At 38.7% G+C, this 21,110-nt stretch overlaps 1 protein-coding gene across 1 annotated transcript in view; it reads left to right on the top strand.

Moving 5' to 3' along the window:
• Window positions 1–21,110, top strand: part of DPYD (dihydropyrimidine dehydrogenase) — a 2,051,548-nt gene that overhangs the window by 1,845,620 nt on the left and 184,818 nt on the right. Inside the window, exon 20 of the mRNA XM_077452870.1 lies at window positions 8,080–8,259. Coding sequence (XP_077308996.1) covers window positions 8,080–8,259 — 180 coding nt within the window. The remainder of the gene's footprint in view (window positions 1–8,079; window positions 8,260–21,110) is intronic.

Genomic DNA, 21,110 nt, shown 5'->3' with positions numbered 1-21,110 from the left:
TCTATATAATAGGACTAATAGAGGTAAACGAAACTTAGGCACATTCGACCACAGGTTCAATAGACATATGGAGTCACGTCGAATCTCCTATTCTATATCGAACGGTCACTTCGAATCTCCTATTCTATATCGAACTGTTGTAACAACGAAAATGAAAAAAAGCATTTATTTATGTCGGATCTTTCGTTTTTCGGAATCTGCACTTTCGTTATCGTTTGTCAAAACGAAAACGAAAATACCTGAAATTCGGACGAAAATGCATTCGGACGAAAACGAATGCACATGTCTAGTAATCATTTTGAGTTTAGTAGTGTCACAACCTGATGTACAGAAGGGTTTCTTTTATATGTAAGCTGAAGCTGTAGAAACTGCTGCCTGCTGTCCCATCCCTTTCTGCTCCTGGCATTCTCAAAATCAGATAAAATTAATTAATTCCCATCCTTCTGCAACAAGTTACTGATATGTTTAAATAATTTGGGTGCCTCCTCCATGCCAGCTTGAAAAGTAACATAGGGATTAGCTTTAGGGGGTGAGGAAAAAGAGGGCACATTTGTAGCCGCTGATGAAATGTGCTGCTCTGAACCTGGCAGGAGCAGGAGGGTAATAAAATCTTAGCCAATCCACAACCTCCTCTGCTTACTCAGACTTTATTGCATGCCCACTGCCAGAAAAAAAGCAGATGTGTCTAGCTTCTTGAAGGTGCAGCCCAACCATTGCTTTCTCCTGTGGATGCAGAACCTGCTCATTCCCTACTAACTGCATATGAAGGACCGTTGATTTTTCCTAACTTTATTACCGGCAATGGAAAGCAGAGGAAAATGTGGTGCTTTTATGCAATTACCAATGACCAATTGATGCACAAAATTATACCATGCTAGTTTGCAGTGATATGCTACAAACAAAAGACAGCTTTGTCCATGTTAGGAACAAGTTCATGCTACTAACACCAACATAAATAAAAAAGACTCTAGCAAATTAATTTAAAACAGAAAAAAATGCAATCCGAGCCCTACATCTAAACAGCCACTGAAACTTTTGCTGACAGATATTCTGAACACACAGAGGGTACACAATAATATACAGCCTACCACAATGCAATCCACAGCAGTGTAATGCAATACAACGCAGTGAAGGCAAATATGGTACATACTATGCAGCCCTCCACACTGCAATTAACTGTAACATAGCATAATACAGCACTATGTATAGCACTCCTCTATACCTACCTCTGTATACAGCAACGTTTAGCAGAAACTATCCCACCCTGAAATTACACGGTCTTCTCCGAGTCTCCATACATGCACTGACCTAAGGCTTCTAAACTTGGTCTTTTATAGGGAGAGGGTTGCTATTAAAGTGAATGATGGCATTAGTTACTACTTGCATTTAGGGTCAAACTTATAGTCAGACATAGTGGACATAGTCCATTAACTGAGGTTATAAGAGGTTATATTTTTTTTCCTGGGCTCGTTTAAATTTTGTCGGGCTTTCAAAAACTGACTAGGCATAAAGGGATATTAGATTGCTAAACTGGATTGACTCTTAAAAATTTACACTGTAAATATATATATATTTTTTTTTAAACCACATGTTAATTATTTTTTGCAAGGCCAGGGAGGTCTCAGTAAATCAGTGGTACTAGCTTTTTTTTTTCCAATCACTATTTAAATGAAAAATGAGAATGTGTCTTAAATTTGGTTGTGGAGTGGTACAGGTTTATTGATTGGCGTTAGAGTATTTTTCTCTATGCTTAATGTATAACAGCAGTTGGTTAGTTATGGAACATGTGTATTTTTAGTGTTTGGTCGCTATTGGCAGCAACTCAATTTTGTGGTAATTTTCTTTTCTCCAGTTTTAATAAATTGGTCCCATAGGATTTGATTTACTAATAAATAAGTGTGCAAAATCGAGTGCAGCTCTGCATAGAAATCAATCGGCTTCCAGGGTTTTTTGTCAACGCTTAATTGAACAAGCTAAAGTTAGAAGCTGATTGGCTACCATGCACAGCTACACCAGATTTTGCACTCTCCAGTTCTAGTAAATCAACCCCATAGTGAGGAAGGAAATGGTAATATATCGTCAGGAAATACAGACCCTCCTTAAATAAAAGCATAAATTTAAAAACTGGAATAGCTATTTGCCCTTTTGTGCTATCACTAAGCAATGAGTTGTTAGGGTGTTTCTTTGACCGTTGTGTTTTAAGTTCCTAGTTCTGGTCTTAATACTAAAGGTTAAAAACAATAGTTTTCCCATAATATACGGCAGCTGTCTATGGCATGGTACAAAGATCCCAAATAAAAATACACGATTGCTGTCAAATTATAATCCTTTGATGTTTGTAATAGGCCTTCTATCAGCTGCAGATTTGTGAACATTGCAATATATTGAGAAAAAAAGTAATAACATTGGTTAAATGAACAGGTGTAGCTAAAAGTTACACAGATCACAATTTTTATTAAACAAGGTGTCATTGTTTCAGCATTTTACTTTACGTTCTACGGAAATGTTTACAGGACTTCCTTCACCTTGCACAAGTGCATTGAATCAATGGAAATGGCTCAATATTCTTGCCAGCTATTTTATCTAAGGGAACATTTCCTAAAACATGGCCTGTTGGCCGTACTTGAGGAATAAAGATGGAAAACACTACAGTACATCCTTGATGAACAGGCCTAGTTCACAACCAAGACCAAATTTAAAGATTTTTTTTCGATACATTAACAGTAAAAAGGAAAAATCTGAGTACACTGCCCACATAAAATAGGAGGATGGTTATGGATGACACAGAGAAGGCAACTGTACTAAATGTCTTCTTCTCCTCAGTTTTTATGCAGGAAAAGGAGGGGAATATTGACTGCGACAGTCCTGCAAGTGACACATCACAGGGCATACTCTCATGGCTAAGAGGCAGAGTGAAGGAAAGACTAGATACAATTAATACAAATAAATCACCAGGACCAGATGGCTTACACCTAAGAGTCCTCAGAGAGCTCAGTCGGGGTTATAGCCAGACCATTGTTCCTGATCTTTGCGGACAGCATAATGACAAGATTTGTACCATCTGATTGGAGAAAAGCCAATGCGGTACTATATTCAAAAAAGGACAGAGACAAATCCCTGGAAACAATAGGCCAGTCAGCATAACCTCAATCGTTGGTAAATTATTGGAGGGGATGATATCAAAAAGGGGACTATATCAAAAAATGTACAGAGGAAAAAAATATCATAAATCGTTATCAGCATGGATTTACGAAAGGTCGTTCTTACCAGACCAATCCAAAATTCTATGAGGAAGTGAGCTACCATCTATACAGGGGGAGGCCTGTAGATTTAGTGTACCTGGAGTCTGCAAAGGCATTCGATACAGTCCACATTAAGTGCTTAATCTACAAGCTGAGGTCTGCAGGCGTGGACCATAAGGTTTGTTCTTGGTTAAAAAACTGGTTACAGGGTTGTTTCCAAAGGGTAGTGATAAATAGCATATACACCAGTCTGGAGTGGTAAGTGGGGTACGCCAAGGTTCTGTCTTGCGACCAATTCTATTCAATTTATTCATAAATGATATATAGGATGGGATAAATAGCTCAATCTCAGTTTTTGCAGATGGCACAAAAATAAGCAGGGCAATAACTTCACATCAGGATATAGAAATTTTACAGAAAGACCTGAACAAAATAATGGAGTGGGCAAATACATGGCAAATGAGGTTTAATGTGGAAAAATTTAAATTAGTGCACTTGGGGGGCAAAAAAACATAAATGCAAACTATTCACTTGGCTATGACACTCCCATCACCATGCTTGACTGTGGGCAAGACACACTTGTCTTTATACTCCTAACCTGGTTTCCGTTACACACGCTTGACACCATCTGAACCAAATACGTTTATCTTGGTCTCATCAAACCACAGGACATGGTTCCAGTAATCCATGTCCTTCTGCTTGTCTTCAGCAAACTGTTTGTGAGCTTTCTTGTACATAACCTTTTGAAGAGGCTTCCTTCTGTGCAGCGTGCGGCGTATGGTCTGAACCCTGACAGGCTGACCCCCCACCTCTTCAACCTCTGCAGCGATGCTGCCAGCACTTATACATCTATTCCCCAACGACAACCTCTGGATATGATTCTGAGCATGTGCACTCAACTTCTTTGGTCGACCATGGCAAGGCTGTTCTAAGTGGAACCTGTCCTGTTAAATCACTGTATGTGCTGCAGCTCAGTTTAAGGGTCTTGGCAATCTTCGTATAGCGTAGGCCATCTTTATGTAGAGCAACAATTCTTTTTTCCAGATCCTCAGTGAGTTCTTTGCCATGAGGTGCCATGCTGAACTTCCAGTGACCAGTATGAGAGAGTGAGCGATAACACCAAATTTACCAGTATGAGAGAGTAAGCAATAACACCAAATTTACCACACCTGCTCCCCATTCACACCTGAGACCTTGTAACACTAATGAGTCACATGACACCATGGAGTGAAAATGGCTAATTGGTCCCAATTCCAATTTGGATATTTTCACTTATGGGTGCACTCACTTGTGTTGCCAGCAGTTTAGACATGAATGGCTGTGTGTTGAGTTATTTTGAGGGGACAGCAAATGTACCCTGTTATACAAGCTGTACACTCACTACTTTACATTGTAACAAAGTGTAATTTCTTCAGTGTTGTCACATGAAAAGATAAAATAATTGATAAATAAAATAATTACAAAAATGTGAGGGGTGTACTCACTTTTATGAGCTACTGTATGTATATATATATATATATATATATATATATATATATATATATATATATATATATATATATATATATATATATATATATATATATATATATATATATATATTGCTAGATTATTATTATCTTCATTTATTCCTCTATTTTTGGGTTAAGGGGAATTTAAATGCAATAGTCAGGAAAACAATTCAGCATCTTTTTTAAAGCTAAACTCTTTATTGACTTTCACTGTAAGCAAGCAATCACAGTGTAATGAAGCACAGTCAGTTGTAGAAAAATCCAGTTAATTACAGTGCAGCAATCTAATACACACTGGTCTCAGTCAAACTGCAGCTGAGTTTTCAAAATGTTAGTAACAAAACTAGAAATGTGGAATGTTCTCTACATTGTCACTATCATACTTTCTTGTCTTTTAAAGAATACATAGCTTACTTGTATACTGTATGTTTGTGGTTTTCAATTTTAGTGACAATCTACAAAGATGTCAGTTTGAATTTTTAGGTACTGTTGGAGCAAAGCACATTCTTCAACTACTTTAATACTTGGAATATGGTAAAGCTAACATCAGACAATTTTTTTTCACATTAGGTGTATTGTTTGACAAATAAAGGTACTTATTGCCTCCTATCAAGGTCATATAACTGTGCCTGACTATGCCCTTATTGATTTTCACTATAAACAAATCAGGCTATATTTGATAAGGCACAATTCAGGGTCAGCATGCTGGGATGCTGGTTCATAGATGACCCAATCATGTAAATCCTTGTATTATGTAAAGAAGGAAAAGAAAGGTGCATGGCCTGTTGCATGAATCATTGACACAAGGAGTTTATTATAAACAAGAGGGGTATATACAAAGAGATACTACGTATTTGTACATTTGAATAAAAGCAATGTTAGATACTTGGTAGATTGATATGTGATGTTATCCACAGAAGGGATACTTGAATGATTGGCTAGCACGTTTCAAGTGTTTTCTTCTTCGTCAGAGCCTTAGAGGGATCAAATCTAGTCTGTGTTTAAATTTTAATAAAAATATATAGAGGAAGCTAGATGGCTAGTATAGCACTACATAGGTGGTATAGTATTGCGGGCGAATTCTCTTTCTCTGTAGAGGTTATCCTTCCGCATCTTAGCACTCTAAATAAAACCAGACACTGAACAAATATAGCTAGAGATGGAATTGCAGACACTTATGCAGATATTAAAATCATAACAATATAAAATATATATAAATATATATATATATATATATATGTATATAGGCATGTCACAAACACATACAGAAAGAGACACATGTACACATATACGTACATATGCACATTTCAAAATAATACATATATACACACTATTGGCATACATATACATAATTATAGGCGTAGACTACTGAAGATGAAAATAAAAGGCTGCAAGAGCCATCTTTGGTGTGGTACACTGCATGTGTAGAAGGATATGCACATGCGCAAACCTGCACACATAAGTGTGCAGAGAGCCAACAGTAGGTAAATAAATAAGTGCAGACAGAGGAAAAGAAGGCTAGATGCATGACTCTGTGGTAGTGCAGACACCAAACTACCATTTAGATGAGAGTACGTGTTGTAACCATTAATGTTAGAATGGTGATGGAACAAACAAAAATGAATAGAATAAGAATAAAAATAAAAATGATAACAATGATGGTAATAATGATAATAATAGTCATAATCATATAATGAATCTATGGGTAAAAACTTAATGAAAGTGACACCACTGTGGTGACTCACTGTATCTGGTGTTTGTGGACTACAATAGAACTATTTGGTATAGCATGTAAAATACACTGGTAAAATACTAAAGTTCATAATGATAAGAAACGATGGATGATATTAATGCAAAGAGAGGAAATGGCAAGTGTAGCCTACCTCAGCACCATAGGGATGGTGTATAGTTGTAGGGCCGTCTGTTAGTTTTTATTGGTGGTCTTGAAACCCTATAGATATGACATTGTGGTGAGTGAAAATTAGAGTTGCCAGATATGCAGACAAGTGTAAAAATGACAAGACATAAGAGCATATATGATTGTAACCTACCTGGTGGTTAGTTTTGGTATTGCAGCCAAGGATCTATGGGTGGGTATCCACGATGTTGCTGAGTTATGCCGAGCGATTCTCCTGCACTGCGGCTGTGTAGTGTCTCCTACCAGGCTGCAGCCGTATTGTGCTTCTGGATGTTTGGTAGTGTGAAAGTGAGCAGCTTCACCATGTGGTCGTGTGACCCTGATACAGGAAGTGCTCCTTCTGGTATGCTGCAGAGTGAAACAAAGTGAAGAGGGGGAGCAACAAGTGCATACTGCAATGTGCAATCATAGCAAACCTAAACAATAGATGTTTATGGGGAATGTAAAGTCAAGCTAAAGCAGACAAAGACTGAAACTAACATGCCACTAGTTATATAGTAGTTTAGAACTGATTGTGAACTAGTTGTGTTATAGATATAAATGAGTGTCGGTGATAGGTGCCACTGATAGCATTCTCCGCTAATGCCTATTGATAACAATTGTGATCAGTGGCACCAGAAATTTCAACACAGAATTCTCCGTCGTGTAAATGGAGCATATATGTGGGAACAAGAGGGCATAGACTCTATGAAAATTAACCTAATCCCTGCGAATGCATACCCATATGTATGCACATATATGCACATGTGCCAATTCTTTTCCATGAGCATACATATGCATATGTGAACATACACACACTCGTATGGAGAACAGACCGAAAAGGACCAAACCCATGCTGGACAACAATAGGGGGCCCAGTAGGAGACTAGATGATACCATGGACCTCCAGGTCTTCATTCATTCCATCAGGAGCCAAGGAACCAAGGGTGAAGATCCAGAATGTCACTAAGGTCGAATATATTTTCTGCATGTACATGTAAATTGTGGTGCCTGTCTAGTTACCGGTATTAGTTGTGTTCACAAATTTCTGCCATAGGCCCCCGCTGCAGCCACTCGTCATGTAACTCGCTATATAATATAACTTACAATGTTACAGTATGATCACTGGGAAAGGAGACTGAGAAAATACTTGCTTTTGCCTGCAGCAGACTAATAACAACATCTCAGCCTAGGCAAAGTGTCATAACTGAATTGCAAGTACTTTTTTTTTAATGATAAAAGGTAGAGCTTTTCTGAAAAATCATATTTACTGTATACTATGATACATCAGTAAATTATTCATTCAGACCTATAAAGTCAATAAAGAGATGGACAACACTTCTAGAAATTGTCATAAAATATATATAACTAGAGAAAATAAGTTTAGTTTTATAATAACTCCTATGTTTTTGTTTGGATGGATCTCTAGGTTTGCAGTGCCATTCAAAATCAAGACTTTACATTAATTAATGACTACTGTACTGGTCTAAAGGCACTTCTATATCTGAAGAGCATTGAAGAGCTCCAAGACTGGGATGGGCAGAGTCCACCAACCATACAACACCAAACTGGAAAACCCATCCTGAAAATCTCAGATATTATTGGAAAGGTTTGTTGCTTTTTTTTTCACTTTATTGTAATTTGTTTTCTAAAGGAACAATGCAATCAAACAACAAAGCCAGATTTTCCAAGCTGTAGGAGGCAAGAATATAAAAGACATCTTTTCTTTTCATTTCTTTTTTATTTTGAATAGTAATGTTTCTCCAGAATCTGTCGGCATGGAATGGCCTTGATTTACATTTACCATTCATAGCTCTCCATCATATAAAGTCTATGGCATAATGCATATTTAAATATAAAAAATCCAATCACAAGAAAACAGTGCTAACATTTAGCTGTCTGCTCGCTGGTATCATACAGAAGCACAGCATGTAAAATTTTAAATTTTTATTTTGCCAATTGCAAAAAAAGAAAACAGAACAATGCCTTACACATACTAAATACGCTTTAAAAAATAAAGCTAAAACCTAGAAACTGCCCAATTTTTATCCAGAGCCAAGTTATATTGGAACAGTGCCACATTAAAAGCAAAACTCCACTTAGTACCAATAGCAGGAATTAATTAAAGTGAATGTACTATCATTTTGATGTTTCTGTGCCTATAACTATACCATTTTTTTTATTCTTTTGTCTTGGTGCACCCACCTCATGCTCAGTATGTCATAGCTGGATAGCTACGTACTCAGCATTGCAGCACAAATACTTCCAGCTTTTTGTGTCATATACCTCAGCAAACATAAAACAAAATATCATTCTGTTAATCACTATGATATAGAAACGTGAGGGGGTGAATACTAATTCTCCCAACTTATTTTAACAGCAGACAGAATAACACAAATTAAAAAGTAATTGTAAATGCTACATTACCTAACTTCTTAATGTATTGTTAGTAGCCCCTTTTTAATCTGTTTGGAAATTGCTGTTAAGATCTCTATGTTATTCTCTGTGAGGTAGAATCTGAAAATAATTTCCTTACTGTGATAATATTGAGGTCTGTTAAACCCTAAACTGTGTAGAGAAAATTAAGGAGTGGTACTAAACACAACGCCACCCTTATTTTCCCACACAATTCACAAGTTGGCAACAAATATGGTCAGATTAAAATCTCATGCTTGTGTTGGGCATTAATGTGAGGTGACACATATGACAAAACATAGTTAAAGCTAGAAGGAACGCACAAATGTCATATGCTTCAACTAGCCAGGGCCTTCAAAGGACTCCCGATGAGCCATTTTGTAAAGTTAAGTCATAAATGATCTGAATACATTTTATGGAATAAAGATATGTAAGTCTGGAATATTGGCCTGGCTAAAATCTCATATACCTTTTCACTTCCACTCATATCCCATTACTCCATCTGTAATGGAGTTACCCTCTCAAAAAAGTGTCTATCCCAATGTAGAAGAAGATGTAATGTAGAAGAAGATACCAGTCAGACACCTAACATGCATAAGACATGATAGAAGGCTAATAAGACATGTTAGACCTCAAATACATTTCATAGACCTATTATATTTGTTGTCTAACAAGTAGTAATTTAATTTTGCTAAATAATATGTTGGTTTTCAGATCAGGAAACCTTATCATATGGATATATAGATAAAACTAAGATAGTGGATTTTAAAGATGTGTCTGCTGGGCCCACCTATAACACACTCCTCATACTCTGATTTTTTTATGAATAAATATCTGAAAAGTGTGCATGCATTTGTATTTAGCCCCATTTACTCTGATACCCCGTCTAAAATCTAGTGGAACCAATAGCCTTTAGAAGTCACCTAATTAATAAACAGATTTCAGTTTAAATACAGCTGTTATGTGAAGCCCTCAGAGGTATGTTATGCCGCGTACACATGACTGGACTTTCCGTCAAACTAGGTCCAAAGGGATTAGTCTGTCGGACAACCCGATTGTGGGTTGGAACTAAAAAAAACAGCCCCACCCCCACTTAATAAACTTGACTGTAATTTAATTATTAAAAAAAAATACAATTAATATGATTTACTTGCCTCTTAATTTTTGTCTAGTTTCAGGGATCTACCCCCCCCCCCCCCTGCAATTTAGAAACCCATGCCAGTGGCCGGCTTCTTCTTTCTTATTTTTTTACCAGCCCTGCTCCTAACCTTGCCCATGCACTGTACATTGCACATGGAAAAAACTTTTTCCACTGAGATCTGGAGAGATTTTGTAGACTAAAGACGAGTTCAAACTACATGAAAAATAAGTTAAAAGCAGTATTTAGTTTGACTTCAAAATGTTTAGACATCAGCATGCAGCCATGTTTTCTAAGATTGGGGAAAAAGGTCCACCTAAAAGATAATTGTTAATGTTAATGTTAAAAGAGCCTCCTACAACATCAGCGTTGACTAATTTTCAAGTGATCCGAACTCTTTTCTTTTTTTATTTATAATTATTATTTTACATAATTGTATTTCTTTTCTTTTTCATGAAAATTATACTAGAAAAAAATGTTAAGATGAATCTCAGAATGCTCTAGAACTAGAAATCAAGAGCTATGCCTTTGTGAAGAAGTTAAAGTATAATAATCTCTGTTATATTCCTGTCCGGGCACGGCAGAGAGTGATACAAACAGTTTTTAGAGGTTACAATTAAAACAGTAGATACCTTGAACAGTATGTGTATATGTTAAAACATGTTTTGCCAGCTACTGTGTGTGTAAAAAGTCAACTGCTTTGTTGACATGTCCCTGTGTCGTCCTCTGCCTTTTGGTTATAAGATTTTTGTCTTGCAAACTAAAAAATTCCAGTGTAGGGTGAAGCAGTGAGTATCACACGTGGATAACAGCTTGTTGGTATTGTTCTACTTAAAGCATTAATGCATGAGTTAAGTAAATAGCCCTGCACTAAAGGACTGTAACTTCTGTGGAAGCAGTTCTTGGACTTGAGGTGATGTATCATTTTTACAATAGAACAGTTCCCTCTCCAGCCTGGTCTACGTCCATGTCATGCCTGGTCTAGCAGAGTACAAAATTATGAGTAAATGTGATCTGGTGAATGCGTATCAAACAAGATGTATTGAAACATATGGCAAATGAAAGGAGAACCCGATGTGTGATTTACATAAAGCAGATATCCAGGCACAACAGACCCTGGAGGGGCATGCAGCAGAAGGGGCTACATCTGTCTCAGGTACAAGTAGTTTTGGTACAAGAGAATAAGTACTGAACCTAATTTACCAGCTTATGCATTCTTTGGTACATAGTCTGAACATGCTAGGACTAGACTGACTGTCTTCAACTTTGATCATTCTCAGCTTCAGGAGGAACTGCATCAGGTAATTGTTACTGACCTTATGGCATACCTGCAGTTTCTCTAGGTGGAGATTGAATCTGCCTGCTGACATGAAATAGAGATGGCTAAGCATTAGCAACAGCGAAAGGATAAGTATCTTGATTTCCTTGCGTACAGGAAAGTACCTTTGGCTGTGAACCATGCTCACAAATTTTCAGTCATGGATATGGACAGTGACAGCAATAATATTAATTAATATCCTTTGAGAAAATGTGTCATCAGTACGAATAGCCATAGACATACTGACCCAGTATCCGGTGCCAGAGCTTAAAGGAATGGGAAGAAAGAGCAGTGCCATCTGAGTGCAGCAATTTGACAACATTTAATGCAAGGTATTAAAACTCACAGGATAATAGAGATCATCAGCGCATGTAAATGATAAAGTTCATCCACTCAGGAGGAGGATGTTTTTCAACAATTCCTGGGACTCTGATACACGCTCAAGAGGGACCGCTGACATCACATCCAGGTAGAAGGTGGAGTGGACGAGGCTTGTGTTTGGAGCATGTGTGCTCCTTCATCAGGCAAAAATTATATAATTTACATGCGCTGATGATCTATTGCCCTGTGAGCTTTATTTCATACCTTGCATTAAACATTGCCAAATTGCTGCACTCAGATGGTGCTGCTTTTTCTTCCCATTTGTTTCCTGCAGAGTATCCTTGCGATGTACATAGAGCACCCAGAGGGGAATTTTTTTTTCTCAACAAAAGTGGATTTCTTCTTTAACCACTTGACCACTGGGCACTTAAACACCCTTAATAACCAGACCAATTTTCAGCTTTCGGTGCTCTCACATTTTGAATGACAATTACTCAGTCATGCAACAAAGAAAAATTGATTTTTTTACAGAATTTTCTGTATTTTTTTCTTTTATAGCACAAAAAATAAAAAACCGAGCAGTGATAAAATACCACCAAAAGAAAGCTCCATTTGTGTGAAAAAAAGGACAAAAAATTCATATAGGTCCTATATGCCTATATGAAATTTTTGTCCTTTTTTTCACACAAATGGAACTTTCTTTTGGTGGTATTTAATCACCGCTCGGTTTTTTTTTTATGCTATAAAAGAAAAAATACAGAAAATTCTGTAAAAAAATGAATTTTTCTTTGTTTCTGTTATAAAATTTAGCAGATTAGTAATTTTTTCTTCATAAATTTTGGCCAAAATTTATACTACTACATATCTTTGGTAAAAATAAGTACAAATTGGTGGATATTATTTGGTCTTTGTGAAAGTTATAGAGTCCACAAGCTATGGTGCCAATATCTGAAAATTGATCACACCTGAAGTACTGACGGCCTATTTCAATTCTTGAGACCCTAACATGCCAGAAAAGTACAAATACCCCCCAAATGACCCCTTTTTGGAAAGAAGACATTCCAAGGTATTTAGTAAGAGGCATGATGAGTTTTTTGAAGTTGTCATTTTTTCCCACAATTCTTTGCAAAATCAAGATTTTTTTTACTTTTTTTTTTTTTCACAAAATTGTCATATTATCAGTTTATTTCTCACACAGCATATGCATACCACAAATTACACCCCAAAACACATTCTGCTATTACTCCCGAGTACGGCAATACCACAGGTGTGAGACTTTTACACAGTGTGGCCACATACAGAGGCCCATCAGGCATTCTGGAGCACCCAGGACAATTCTGACATTTCTCTCCTACATGTAAAAATCATCATTTATTTGCTAGAAAATTACATACAATCCCAAAACATTATATATGTTTTTTTTAGCAAAGACCCTGGAGAATACAATGGTGGTCATTGCAACTTTTTATCTCGCACGGTATTTGCGCAGCAATTTTTCGAATGCTTTTTTTTGGAAAAAAACAGTTTTGTGCTAAAAAAAAACACTGTTAATTTTAAAATTTTTGCATAATATGAAAGATGAAGTTACACCGAGTAAATAGATACCTAACATGTCACTCTTCAAAATTGCACAGGCTCGTGGAATGGCGCCAAACGTCGCTACTTAAAAATCCCCATAGGCGACGATTAAATTTTTTTTTTACTGGTTATATGTTTTGAGTTACAGAGGAGGTCTAGGGCTAGAATTATTGCTCTCGCTCTAACGTTCGCAGCGATACCTCACATGTGTGGTTTGAACACCGTTTTCATATGTGGGCGGGACTTACGTATGCGTTCGCTTCTGCATGCGAGCACATGGGGACAGGGGCGCTTTAAAAAAAAAAAAAAATTATTGTTAATTTTACTTTATTTATTTTAGTTTGAATTTTTTTTCCCCAAAAATAAATTTTTTGATCACTTTTATTCCTATTACAAGGAATGTAAACATCCCTTGTAATAGGAATATGGCATGACAGGTCCTCTTTACAGTGAGATATGGGGTCAATAAGACCCCACATCTCACCTCTAAGCTGGGAAGCCTGAAAAAAAAAAAAGATTCTGGATTTGATCGCATTGGCGAGTCGGTAGAAGCACCGGAGGGCGGCGGGAGGGGGGGTGTCTATGGCTGGGTATTGCATGGTATCACCGACTATGGCTGGGTATCTCAGAGTATGGCTGGGTATCTCAGAGTATCGCGTTGCAGAGTATTGCATTGCAGAGCATTGCAGGATATTGGCGGGTGTTGCAGAGCATTGCAGAGTGTTGCAGGGTATTGGTGGGTGTTGTAGAGCATTGCAGAGCATTGCAGAGTGTTGCAGGGTATTGGCGGGTGTTGCAGAGCATTGCAGAGTGTTGCAGTGTATTGGGGGGTGTTGCAGAGCATTGCAGAGCGTTGCAGGGTAATGCAGAGTGTTGCAGGGTATTGCAGAGTATTGCAGGGTATTGCAGGGTATTGCAGAGTAATGCAGGGTATTGCAGAGTAATGCAGAGTAATGCAGAGTATTGCAGAGTATTGCAGAGTATTGCAGAGTATTGCAGAGTATTGCAGAGTAATGCAGAGTAATGCAGAGTATTGCAGAGTAATGCAGGGTAATGCAGAGTAATGCAGAGTAATGGCAGGGTATTGCAGAGTATTGGCAGGGAATTGAGGGGTTAATTTTCGATGAGCAGCAATGTGGGCACTGCAGATGCAGCCCACATCGCTGCTGACACCGATCTCTTCCCCCTCCGCTGTTCCGATCGGTACAGAGAGGGGGAGGGAGGAACCGGCGTCATAACATGACGCCGGTTTGTTTACAAGTGATCACTCCGTCATTTGATGGAGCGATCACGTGGTAAACGGCCGCTATGAGTGGCCATTTACCATGATCCGTGATCCACAGGACCCGGCGGTCACAGATGCTCTCGAGTGCGCGCCCCAGGGGGCGCGCGAGAGCGGAATTCTGGGAGGACGTCATATGGCTCCCAGAGTTAAGAAACTGCCCTGTAGCCGTCATTCGGCTATAGGGCGGTTGTTAAGTAGTTAAAGGCCTTTGTGGAATTACTAACTGAAAAGGGTGATGATTATGAGCCCACAAAGGATGCTATAAATACAACGTATCAATTGACCTGAATTCTATCTACCTGACCTATCTGCTGTAAGAAATTCAGGTTATTTCAGAAAGATCCTTTTGACCAGGGAAATGCAATTAGTGGACCTCCAGCTGTTGAAAAACTACAAGTCTCATCATGCCTCTGCCTTTGGGTACCATGCTTGTGGCTGTCAGAGTCTTACTATGCCTCATGGGACTTGTAGTTCTGCAACAGCTGGAGGTCTGCTAATTGCATATCCCTCCTTTAGACACTTACATAGATGTGGTAAGTCTGCCTACATACCACTTTCCAGAATGGACTAAGGAACTGAAAAAAATATTCCTATGAATTCCTGAATGACCTGATATTCCACTATTAACTCCCACACACCTGTCAGCTGTTTGTGATGAAACTCAGGCCTGTCTGACAAATTCTGCAGAAATTACAGATACCTACATAAACACTCAGTCATTTAGCTGTCACAGGGCTCCACCTAGTGGCCACAGAAAAAAGAAGACCCTTATCACAGGGTGGTTTGGCTTTGCCCAATTTCCAGCTGTATTATTGGGTGGCTATATTGGTTACAGTCTGGTGGTGGTTCACACAGCCTCAACAAAATCCAGCGGTGACACTAGAGGTGGCAGTCTTAGGCTCGTATGCAGCCGTGAGCAATCTGGTCTTTAGAAGTCTAAGGGCCCAAACATCTGTGACAGGACCCATGCTGGTACCCCTATGTGTGTGGGGTCAAGCCCATAGTACATATAGAGAACCCTCCAAATTCTCCCCACATCTGCCCCTGTGGGGGAACCCCTAACTTCCTCATCTTTATTAGATGCCAAACCCACAGCTGTGTGCACATTGTGGGGTGCTGACATTGAAGCATGTTATTGCTAATGGCAATGTAGTGGCCTTCATGGATTTGAGACGGTAGCATTCCCTGTCGAGATCTATAGGGTTTAGATATTGGCAATTGAACCAAGCACTTAGGACACAATTTCCTGGAACCTTGGTCTTGGAATCTGACCCAATCGAATAGCTACGTTGTTTCATGCAATAGAGCCAACCTGCCGCAGTAAAAGTGCCGTAGGCGGTTGGCAAACCCTGGCACAAAAAATGGTTTTCCTCAATAGCCACCCATGATATATGTCACATTTGTGGTTGAAATAAGTATGCCTGCAGTAGCCTAAAAAGCCCTTTACAGTGAACCTGTCGTTTTCCCACGCTGGTCACTTTTATGCGCCAATCCAAAGCTTTTTGTAGACAAAAAATGCTTATCCACTGGATGATCATGATCCTTCTACCAAAAAATAAAAAAAACTTTCTAAAAAAATATCATTGTAAACAAAATGTATGCATATTTGTATCAAATGCTCATAATGGTGCCTTGAAGGGAAATTACTATACAGATAATCCCCAGTGATGTCGAAGAAAGATTCATCTATTTAGTTCAAAGTTTTTCGATTTCTAATAGGGACACCTTTTCCAATGACAACTGTCTAAGAGGGAATTTCCACTCATTTATGAAATATTTCTCTTACATTCTGTTGTGGGACTAGACATAAAGGACTTAAGAAATACTTTAATTTATGGGACACTTCAATTTTCAATTCCAGTAAAATATAGGTTCTCCCATGTGGAATTGCAGTAAAAGGGTAAATTGTTTTTTGTTTCCAAAATTATTGGAGTACATCTATTGCTTGCTTGTGAATTCAATACCCTTATAGCTTCCGCTACATCTGTTGTTCCTGAGCTAGAAATGTTGTGTAGCTTGGGATTGACTCACCTTAAGAATATTCTTTCACTAGGGGATAAGGGCAAAGAAAATGACTTTTCTCACTGGTGTGGAAATTCTATGCATTTTCAGCTATCTTTAATTTATTTTTAGTTAACAGTGTAGATTTCTACATCATATTTTAATGTTTTAAAGAGAACCATTATAACTTTTCAGCAAGTATTTATTTGCAATAATGTAATAGAATAGATATCAATATTCTGACAAGATTTAAGGATTTTACTATATTTAGATTCCACGCCACATCAGTGAAGTGAGAAAAAACACATTAATTGACAATATCTTCCTTGTATCTTTTAAGCTGGAAAGCAAAATACCATCTAATGCATATATGTGTGCCTTGTTGGTCACCAAAACTTTTGTAATGATATATTCTAAATTTTTGAAGCACACACCCGTCATGCTAGATTACTACTACCACTACCTAAAGCAAAATAACTTTGTTTAGAGCTTCCTGTGCCACATTCGTGCCTTCAACCTGCTCATTGTACTGTTGGTTGCCCTGATAATTCTGTAGAGCATATCCTGAAGTAGAACTTCACCCTAGAAGGGAAATTCTGCTTTAACATCCCCCCCCCCCTCCACTTTTGAAGTTTTTTTTTTTTGAGGGGGAGCTGGAGCCTACTTCTCTTACCACTCCCACTGCCTAGGCAATTGGAGTGGAAGCTTTCTCCTGCTTCTCTGCCGGTAACCTTCTGGGACACACCACAGATCCCAGGTGGCTGTGGGGCTATTCACATAGCACAGCGCGGCTCGCCTGTGTGCAGTGGAAAGCCGGCTGTGAAGCCGCAAGGAGAGGCAAACATGAATAAGTAAGGGTCCTTTTATTAAAAGTCGACAACTACTGTATTTGTAGATGCTGACTTTTAATTAAGACTAAAGATCCTAACGTGCAGTAAAGATTTATTACAGAGGGGATTATAGCAATTAAAGATATAAAAAAATAAAGAAGAACTATACCTTATACTGTATATATATATATATATATATATATATATATATATATATATATATATATATACTATTGAGAGTCAGCATGGGGCAGTTCTAATTTGGGAGGTCAGATACTTCCTCTACAGCCACCCTCACTTTTAAATAACTGAGCTCACATAGACCTTTCAGAAAGTGTCAAAGCGAAGGTGCAAATAAATGTTTCAAAATTGGGATTGGGGCTGGTCTTGCCCCAGTTAGGTGGGGAAAAGGAGCACCCTGTAGTGTACTTAAGAAGGAAGCCTACTCTGGCCAAAAGATTGTGAAAAGCAAGTGTCTCATGATAAAGTGAAACCTAGAGACACTCTAGTTGGACTGACCGGTGGCAGACTTTGTCACGTTATCTTGATAGCACAGAATAAAGATAGAAATTCAATGACCACCAAGTGATTTCTCGTTCTCTAGGATTTAGCCTGGGGCAGGCCTAAGAGAGGTTAATTTGGGAGAGCAGTTACTTTACCTACAGTCTTCCCTAATAAATAGCTGAGCTCAGAGAGACAGGCTTGTTATATGTGAAAAGGAGAGAGCTGTTTGTAAGCCTGTATGCCAGAGGAAAAGCTGCTATACTGGACTGCCTGAATAGCTTGCATGTCGTGGACACTCGCCTGCCTCATGAAGCTGATTCATGTTAAGGCAAAGTCTGTTTTTTTTTTTTTATAACAAATCAAGCAGACTTTATAAGAACTGTGTTGTGGACACCTCTTTTCACCTTTTCTCCCTCTAAAACTGATATATTTTCTAAAAATTTGAGGGGCTACAGTACATTAGAGGGCTCTATTTATTGTTCACACATGTATATACTGTATCACTGCAGCAACATTTCATACATCCCGGCCTTTTCTTCAGTTTAACGGGTTTGTAACCCTACATTATAATTTTCTGCCAGCCCCCCTATTTTAACCTGCCACCCTGCATTGTGTAATTGGTTGTTAAAATCGAAGCCTCTAAATACTTGTGAAGTATCTTCAGGTGGGTCACGTTACTCCCGGTGGCCCTGATACTCTGATCCAGGGCTACAGCAGAAAGAGCCGAGCTCTCACTTTGATGTCAGCCAGGAGTCATGTGACCACTGAGCTAGCCGCTCAACCCCTCCTGCTGTGGGCCTGGATCGGAGTATCAGAGCGGCTGGGAGTCACGTGACTGGCCTAAACATACCTCCCAAAAAGGTATTTAGAGGCTTTGTTTCTAACAAACAATTACACAGTGCAGGATGGAAGCTTAAAAGAGAGGGGCTGGCAGCAATTTATTTTTAACATTTTTGTATTTTACTAACAGCAGTGGGTGGCCCGGAAACAGAGACAGACTCTCAAGTTGACAGGAAGGCAGGGGAGGGGGGAGAGGACAGAGGAGCAGAGAGGAGAGCAGTGGACGATGGAGTCACATAAATCGACAACTCTGTCAAGGCTCAGCAGCCATGAAAAACCGTGGTCAGATTACTAAGGGGAAGGCAGATACTGGCATGATCAGCCAGGTTTTTTACAGCTTCCAGAGGGGCAGGTTAAACAGCACAAACTCTGTGCTGTTTAACCTGCTATAAGGGAACAGGATATCTTTTTTTTTTTTTTTTAGGGTTACAAACACTTTAACCACATCAGACCCAGAAGGATTTACCCACTTCCTGACTAGGCCAATTTACGCTTTAACTGACAGTGGCACGGTCGTGTGAAGCTGTACTCAAACAAAATTGATGCCTTTTTTTTCCTACATATAAAGCTTTCTTTTGGTGGTATTTGATCACCTGATCAAAAATAAATTTTTTCATCAATTTAGGCCAATATATATTCTGCTACATATTTTTGGTAAAATTAATCCCAATAAGCATATATTATTTGGTTTGTGCAAAAGTTATTGCATCTACAAAATATGCTATAGATTTATGGCATTTTTATAATTTTTTTTACTAGTAATGGTGGCTATGAGTGATTTTTATCGGGACTGCAACATTGTGGCAGACAGATTGGACACCTAACAGACATTTTTGACACTTTTTTGGGAACTAGTAACATTACTACAGTAATCTGTGCTAAAAAATATGCACTATTATTGTACTAATGACACTGGCAGGGAAGGGGTTAACATTAGTGGCAATCAAGGGGTTGACTGTGTTCCCTCGCTGTGTGTTCTAACTGTATGGGGGAAGGGCTCACTGGGACAACACACAGATTCGTCTTCCTGCTTAGCAAAAATACAAGATCTGCGTGATCGCCCCTGTCAGAATGCAGATTTGCCTAGTTTACATAGGCAGATCCCCATTCTGCCACTGCAGGGACCGATCGCGGGTGGCCGGTGGACATCGAGTCCACCAGACCTGCTTATTGGCTCTGCCTCTGACCAATGGGAGCGTGCACGTGCCCACGAGTCGACGTACACCTACGACGATTTGCGCAGCCACACCACCTTGCCATAGTATATCTGTGATGGGTGGTCGGCAAGTGGTTAAATGATAAGTTCACCTTTGTTCACTTTTTTCTTTTATCTACAGTCCAGCCCCCAATGTACCAATAAAGCATTAATGTACTAATTTTGCAAAAATATCAAATCTTTCCATTAAATCTACAGACACTTACTTCACTTGTCCTCATCAATGTTTCCAAACATATCCATTAGTAATGCCTTACTTCCTGGACAGACTATATTAGATTATGACACAGGAAGGAGTTGGCCAGCTGACCTCATTAGCACACACCCTGCATCATCCCCCCATTCCCAGCTGCACATTTTTTAAATGAAATGCAATCAATCAGTGATGACCCTTCTCACTAAATACACAATATACAATCAGATTGCATAGTGTATGGCCATCTTTATACAAGTACATAGGAGGGAGTGGACAGAAACACTGCTGTCAAATCCCGTTCACATCTCTGTATAGCAGGAACTCGCATTCTCTCATGCTTTTTTTTTATTGAGTGGGGGAAAACACACAGATGTGAATGGAGCCTGTAAACACACCAATTTCACTTTCAGGCCCCATTCACATCTAGCATAGTGGGAGTGCACAATTTGGGCTAATTTTTTTGGTGACATGCATAGGGCAGCCCGTTGATTTCAATTGGCTGCACTACCTGCTGCTCATCGGACATTTTGGCGTTTTGTGGGTTGTGTGATTTTTACTGTGCATTTTTCAGCATTTGCCACTCGTTTTTTCACATGGCAAAATGTGTGTTTGCTTCTGTGTTTGGTGTACCGTTAACAATTAATGGCATTTAAAGCAACTAGTAATTTTAGGTGTATAAAGGCTCACTGTTCACTTTACAATTTGTACAATCTCCTTTAGATTTACCAAATTTATATAATAGGAGGAAAAATCTATCTAGCCAATCACTCTGTATCGAGTCAGGCAGGCCCTTGCACTACATAGTTGATGGTAGAACT

The sequence above is a fragment of the Lithobates pipiens genome, unplaced genomic scaffold (assembly GCF_037356315.1).
Source record: "Lithobates pipiens isolate NorthernLeopardFrog02 unplaced genomic scaffold, aLitPip1_a1.2 Scaffold_23, whole genome shotgun sequence".
NCBI lineage: Eukaryota > Metazoa > Chordata > Amphibia > Anura > Ranidae > Lithobates > Lithobates pipiens.
This window is presented reverse-complemented; position numbering and strand designations above follow the sequence as displayed.